Raw genomic sequence first — 6,847 nt, forward strand, 5'->3', positions numbered from 1 at the left:
GCCCATAATAATGAAAACAACTATGCTGGTATTAGGCTCAGGTGAATCTTCTAGTAGCACCACACAGATGTTCTATTTTAACTGCCACTGATGCCGCTACTACAGAAGAGACCCATAGATTATGAACATTTTAATGGAGCAGATGTCCACTAGGTGCTGCTATCTTCTTCAGATGCCATCTTCTCTTTCTAATGACTATTCCCTTCATTGGTGAACAAAAAAAAAAAAAAAAAAAAAAAAAACTATTATGATTATCTGAACTATGCAACAACATCATGGGAAGCTGTAAAATTTGATATCTTTAAAAGACACATCTCTTAAAAGTCTTGACAAAATAGGAAGACATTTCATGAATTTATACACAAACTATTTCTATTTGTAGAAATATATATTGGAATAAAAAATACCTGCCACGGCTACTTCATGAATCAGTCCATTAACAAGGAATCTAAAACATGGAACCTAAACAACTATCATGCAAAACCCAAATGCTAAAAACCTATCAATATCAACAACGATAGACAATGAAAGGAAATAGAACTGAGAAACTTCCAAATCTTACACAAACATAATATAAATAGCTGTGATTAGTAGAATTTTAAAGGATAAAAGTCAAAAAAATCATTAAACAAAAAAAGAAATGACCTATTTGATGCAGAATCTCCTTTAGCTATTACAGAGAACTTGCTGGTCTTGTGGAGTCTTGAATCTTCCTTTTGTTTTGGAGGGAATTGGTTGGACACTTCAATGGCAAAGTTTCCACTCAGAGGAATAGGGCAAATTGAGAGCAAAGAAACCTGCGTATAACAAAAACAAGTTATCCGAAAGAGAACTAGAAGCAAAGGGGGGAAATAACCGTTATGCTATATCTGAAACTTAAAATCCCCAAATTAGGGTTTTAGATCTTCGATTGAAGAAAATAACGGACCATACCACTGACTTTAGATGGATTTTGCACTACCCTCGGTAGCTGATCGTCTAAGCCAAATGTGTAAACCTTACACAATGAAATAGAAATCTAAGAGGCAAACCCTAGATATGAAGGTAACAACATAAAAATTAGAAACCTAAGCTCAATAATATGAGTAAAACACATACAAAGAATAAGAAGAAGAAAACACATAAAGAGGACCAAACACACCTTGAATACAACATCGGTTTTTAGATGGCTATCGGCTGCGATCGTCTTCCATGCAAAGCGGGTAAATGTGTGACAAAAGAAAACACAACTGAGAACAAGAAGAAGATGACGAAGAAGAAGAAGAAGAAGAAGAAGAAAGAAATCTCACCCCGCGTTTTCACTTTCACCGGAGAGCTTCGATCGGCTTTCAGTGAATGAGGGTAAAGTGAGAGAAAAACCCGATAAAAGTTGATTCACCCTGATTCTCTACCTTTTATATGAACCCTGGAATCCCTTGACTCGATTCCGGATTTACCTATTCAGGTTAATCCACTTGAATCCTGGGTTTTAGTGTAAATGGGTGATTTAGTTGAACACAATGACTTCGGATCAGTTGCCTTAAAATATGAACCAAACTGTTTAATTTAAATGAGAACCTGAATCCCTGGAATTTGATCCGATGGATAATTCGAACCAAACGCCCCCTCATGGGGTATTGCAGGAATGCCCCTTGTGATGCTCAAAACTGGTACGTGCCACATAGAACATCAGGAGGCCAAGATTGCCCATATTGGAATCTTTTGCAAGGTAAACTTCAGATGACAATATATTCCAACCTATTGGTCCAGTTTTTTTAAAATCATATATCGTTGGAAAGGAGCACTATTCAATGATTTAGAGATTAAACACAAATTTGCAACTGAGATTTCCGATGAGATTCCATAAAATTGGTCGGATTGAATAAAAAATCACCGGATCAAATCGAACTAAAGCCTTATTGGGTTGGTTTCATTTTGAGATATTGTAACCTCAATAGCAAACCAAATAACACTAGAAACCGAATAAACCCAAAACCAAACTGAAAACTCAAAACTTAAATTGAAACCAAAATCAAATCGATAAGAAACCAAAAATAATCCAAAATTCATTAAAAAAGAATCAAGATTTACATAATTTTGTATAAATTCATATGAAAAATCAAGCCCAAACAAAAAATCAAAACCAATCTGATTACAAATCAATACATAAAATCTAAGCCAAACTGCATCAAAACCGAAATTTCCTTATTGATTCGGTTTTAATTTCACTATTCTCATTTCGAAATCGATTCAACCGACCCGACCCGACCGGCTGACACCACATACTGACTGGATTGTATTGGGTACAATTGCAAAAATGTATAAAGAAAAATATTGGAAACAGGTGTCAACTGACTAGGATAGGTGAAACATATCACTCGGAGTATGATTGTCTTTCCAAGTATGATGAAATGTGGTCCTTTCTTGGTTAGAAGGCTGAACGGACAATTTCAAATTAGTTTTGGTTTGAAGGTCGATCAAAGGTGGCGGTGTAAGTCGTATGACAGCGGTGGTGAATGGTGATAAAAAGAAATCAAGAATCGTGATAAAAAGAAATCAAGAATCATAAAATCATCGTGACGGTGACGTCGAATATAAGAAGCGGCCCACCGGCGATTCATGAATCGTCAGACTCGCCTAATCAACGGCCGTAACCGCACCCCTTTTCCCCGACGTCTCCACGTCGTAATCCGACGACCGGAATTTTCGCCGGCACTTTTCTCATCCTTCATAAGCAAGCGTACAGAGGATATCACGCAAGCTTCAAATCTCAGAACCGAGGATCTTCTCTCTTCCCCCTCTCTGGCTGCGGAGGCAGTTGGGAATTCCCAATTCAAAATCGCAATGGAAACTGATGCATCTCCTGTTCGAGAAGATTTCGTTTCCGTTCAAAATCTCAAACCTGTTGAGATCTCTGTCGACGAAAGGGAGGACCTGAATTCTAGCTCCGAAATTTCACAGAATCCTCAATCTTGTTCTGAAACTTCATCTAGAAAGATTGCTTCTGTCGATGATGTTAGAAGCGAGGATGTTGTTTCTGTACCCACCGATTCTCAAACTCCCGAATCTACTCTAATGGAGGCAGAAGGAGACAGAGTTCTTCCAGATGAGCTTGCTAAAAGTGTTGTGATGTTAGAGTGCGAATCGTCGGCTGAGGGTGGTTCCTGCGATGTTTATTTAGTCGGAACTGCTCATGTTTCTCAGGTAATTTGTACTTCTTTCGATTTTGAGGATCATCCGTTGCTATGCTTTTGCGAAAAGATTTCAAATTGGTGGTAAAAGTTGAAGTATTTTTGTGTGGCTTGCGCTCACTGCTCTGAAGGGGAAATGCGCAAAATCTTGATTTCAAAATTCTCTTTATAATATTGTGGCCCGCCGAATCAAGAATTCTCAAGTTTAAAGAAACACACGCCCAGTAGGAAATGTGCAAAATTTTCTTTTGTTACAGCATAGAAACCGTAATACACTTGTTTCAATCTCATCGCAATTTCTCAAACTTTGATCGGTTGCGGTTGTTGGGTTTTTTCTGTTGGTTTTTTTTTTTCACACCTAATATGAGCATTTCCATTTCCTCATATTTGTGTTTTTGAGATAACCAAGACATTTTTGATTCTGTGGATGATAGCGCTTGAACCTTCTTGATCTGGGATAAAACTGAAACTAACCTGACCGGCCGATAGGACCATAATTTGCATCTGTATTGTCATGATTGATGATATTCTATATGGCTGAATATCTCCAACTTCTAATTTTTATTTGTATTGTTCTGGTTGGTAATGTCCTATATGGCTGAAATGAAGAGTTTATGTATTTATTTAATTTTTTCGTACTTTGTAGAAAATAGTTACTCAATTCCGCTCATTGCATTTTGAACATCAACAAATTTTTTTGTTATTGGATGAGTGTTTCATGGATCCTGGACTGATATTCCTGAAACCAATCTGTAATTCTCATTATTTCTGACCAGCAGATTCTACGAGTGAATTCACCATGTCATCGGCTAATGATAGAAATGGACAGCAGCTTTGTTATCGCATGAGTGTTTCATGAATCCTGGACCGTTACTTCTGAAATCAATCATTATTCTCCATGATTACTAACCAGCGGATTCTATGAATGAAGTTACGATGTCATCTGCAAATGCTAGAAAAGGACATCTTTTTAGTGGAAAATCATGCTTATAGAATTCCCATTCAAAAGGGAAATTGTAACTTATGTCGTTTTATTCTTGTATTTTTGGTGTCAAGCATTATAATGATTTGGACATATTACCTTTGACCTACATGATGATTGTAGAATTTTTTTGATGATTTACTTATCAAAATCAATGATGTAGATTTTTTTTTTGGGGGGGGGGGGGGGGGTGTGAAAATGGCTGCTGGTGATCCTTATCTTGTTTATGTGATTGTAGGAATCCTGTAGAGAAGTTCAGGCCATCATCAGTCACTTGAAACCGCAGGTGCTTCCCTTTTGAAACTCATGAACACTTGATTGATGGATGGATCATTTAGCAGGTTAGATGCCTGCTTTAAAATGTTTTATCCATTGATGTACATCTTTCCAAATTGTCAACGCAGCTAATATTCATTTTTGTGATGCAAAATTTTTATTTCAGGTTGTTTTCTTGGAGTTGTGTTCCAGTCGAATAACTGTACTGGCCCCTCAGAATCTACAGGTTTGTTAAAGCCAAACGCATGGAACTGTAATACAAGGAAGGGGAAAAAATAGATGGAGAGAGGGGGGGTATGGGGTATTGTCGTTTCTCTCCTCAATTAAGGTGTCTAGGGATTGGTAGTGACTGTGCTTATAGGTAGGACGTCCCAGTCCAACACAGTGAGATTGGAGCTGTGCATGGCTGCCTGGCTCATTTAATATCTGAGCTTTAGAATTTTCCCTCTATATGAAAAGATAGTAAGTATTAAGTAAACAATTGAAACTGAGACTTGTAGGAAGTCATACATACGGTTTGGGAGATACCACTCGATGTTTCCTCAGAATGTAGTTTAGATTATTCTCACAAATTGTTGTTCCAATTACATCCGAGGTTGATGATAATGAATCTTTGGTTGATAATTATATTCATGATCTAATAAGTAATATCACCATTATCGATGGATTTTTTGTGACAACCGCATATCCCAAAAGCTCTAGCCATTAATTTAAGGGCTACAACTGCTCAACAACAATTGTAGCAATTTTTTTGGGTACAAAGTCATTGTCATTGTCGTTGGGATGGAGTAATCCCCTCATCCTGTAGATGATTTTACCACTCAAATTCATTGAGTGCTATATCCAACATTGTTAGCATGCATAGGCACTTCTTTTTCTTCTTTGTACCTTATTTAGCTGGTTTAAATTCTTCAACTGTTAAACTTTGATCCGTTGTTTTAGCCCGGGTGAAGGAGTCACAATATATCTGGCTGGCCCCTTGGTTCATTTTTCATATTTTTACATAGTCTCTACGCTTATGTATGAGAACACTCATAATTAAAATGTCCCAGATGCTTTCTTCGATTTTATTTCAGGTCTTCATGTGCAAACATACTTACTCTTTTACTTCAACAGGTACCAACCATGAAGGAGATGATAGATATGTGGCAGAAAAAGAAAATGAACATGTTTGGAATTCTTTACAGCTGGTTTCTTGCCAAGGCATGTCCTTCATTGGTTATTTTAACTTGAATATATATATATATATATATATATTTACCTATGTTCAGTTCTTCTAGACTGTTCTCTTCATCAATCTTTGTGATACCCATGCATCTCATTTCTTTCCATGATCTTCATGTTAGCTTGCTAACAAGCTAGAGGTTTTCCCTGGGTCCGAATTTCGTGTGGCATTTGAACAAGCAATGCAATACGGTGGCAAGGTGATACTGGGTGATCGTCCAGTCCATGTAAGCTATGCTTCTTTCGTTCGTTGTAGTTACTAGAAACAATAAAACATACATTTATTTTTCAAAGAGGGGTTTGTCGTCATCCTCTGCAGTGGCTTTTTCATTTTCACTTAGTAATGTTGCAACTTGGAAATCGACAGTGATTTTTTATTTTTTGGACAGATAAAAAACAGAAAGAGAAGTTATCTTGAACAGTCTGATCCTTTCCTATTTTATCTGATTTTGGCCCTTGTATTTTGAAAAAATTGTTTGCTTATTGAAATGGTCTCTTTTCAATCATATGCACTTATTTCAGCAGAGCTTGTTTTTATCATGAAGTCGATCTTAACCATAATTTCTCTGTTGGTAGGTTACACTTCGGAGGACATGGGGAAAAATGTCACTTTGGCATAAGGCAAAATTTCTGTACAGTATACTTTTCCAAGCAATCTTTCTGCCAAGCCCTGAGGATCTAAATAAAATGGTAACCTTTCTTCTCCATATATTTAATGATTAATATAGTAGTGATTCTAAGCCTTTTGGTGTCTTTTCATGTAAATTGTTTGAGAAAGAAAATTTTCTGTTTTTATCTGGTGATTGTGAGTGAACATCTTGGCTGACCATCAGTTGACTGTGTTTGTCTCCAGCTGAAGGAAATGGATGACGTTGACATGCTAACTCTTGTAATTCAGGAGATGAGCAAGGAATTCCCTACTCTGATGGAGACACTTGTTCTTGAAAGAGATCTGTTAGTATATTTTGCTCCTTTATATGATTCTGTATTTTATGATAATCAGCGACTTGAATTTATTTGGTAAAAATCAATATCTGCATTTTTAATTCCAATTTTCTTGTATTTCTTATTAGCCTCTCTCCCGCTTCCCCTTCTTCCCTCCCTTTCTGTCTCTCTAATTTTAGTTGTTCATCCTTTTCTTTTGCTTTGCTGTTTTTCTTGTGTCCTTTCTCTCATCTGTTGTTTAAGATGAGTT

At 36.8% G+C, this 6,847-nt stretch overlaps 1 protein-coding gene and 1 long non-coding RNA gene across 2 annotated transcripts; one reads left to right on the top strand and one right to left on the bottom strand.

Moving 5' to 3' along the window:
- Positions 1-535: 535 nt before the first annotated feature.
- Positions 536-992, bottom strand: LOC122063537. Its single transcript, XR_006135379.1, has 2 exons — positions 934-992; positions 536-797 (listed from the first exon to the last, which is right to left on the bottom strand). It is a non-coding gene; the product is annotated as an uncharacterized LOC122063537 (long non-coding RNA).
- A 1,426-nt stretch (positions 993-2,418) lies between these two features.
- LOC122063534 (traB domain-containing protein-like) lies at positions 2,419-6,589 on the top strand (the record flags this gene model as incomplete). Its single annotated transcript, XM_042627230.1, is given in 7 exon segments — positions 2,419-3,183; positions 4,391-4,438; positions 4,595-4,654; positions 5,545-5,631; positions 5,775-5,879; positions 6,229-6,342; positions 6,506-6,589. Coding segments are annotated over 7 exon segments (1,083 nt in total), but the record flags the coding sequence as incomplete, so codon positions are not given.
- Between the last annotated feature and the right edge of the window lie 258 nt (positions 6,590-6,847).

The sequence above is a fragment of the Macadamia integrifolia genome, unplaced genomic scaffold (genome assembly GCF_013358625.1).
Source record: "Macadamia integrifolia cultivar HAES 741 unplaced genomic scaffold, SCU_Mint_v3 scaffold1350, whole genome shotgun sequence".
Classification (NCBI taxonomy): Eukaryota; Viridiplantae; Streptophyta; class Magnoliopsida; order Proteales; family Proteaceae; genus Macadamia; species Macadamia integrifolia.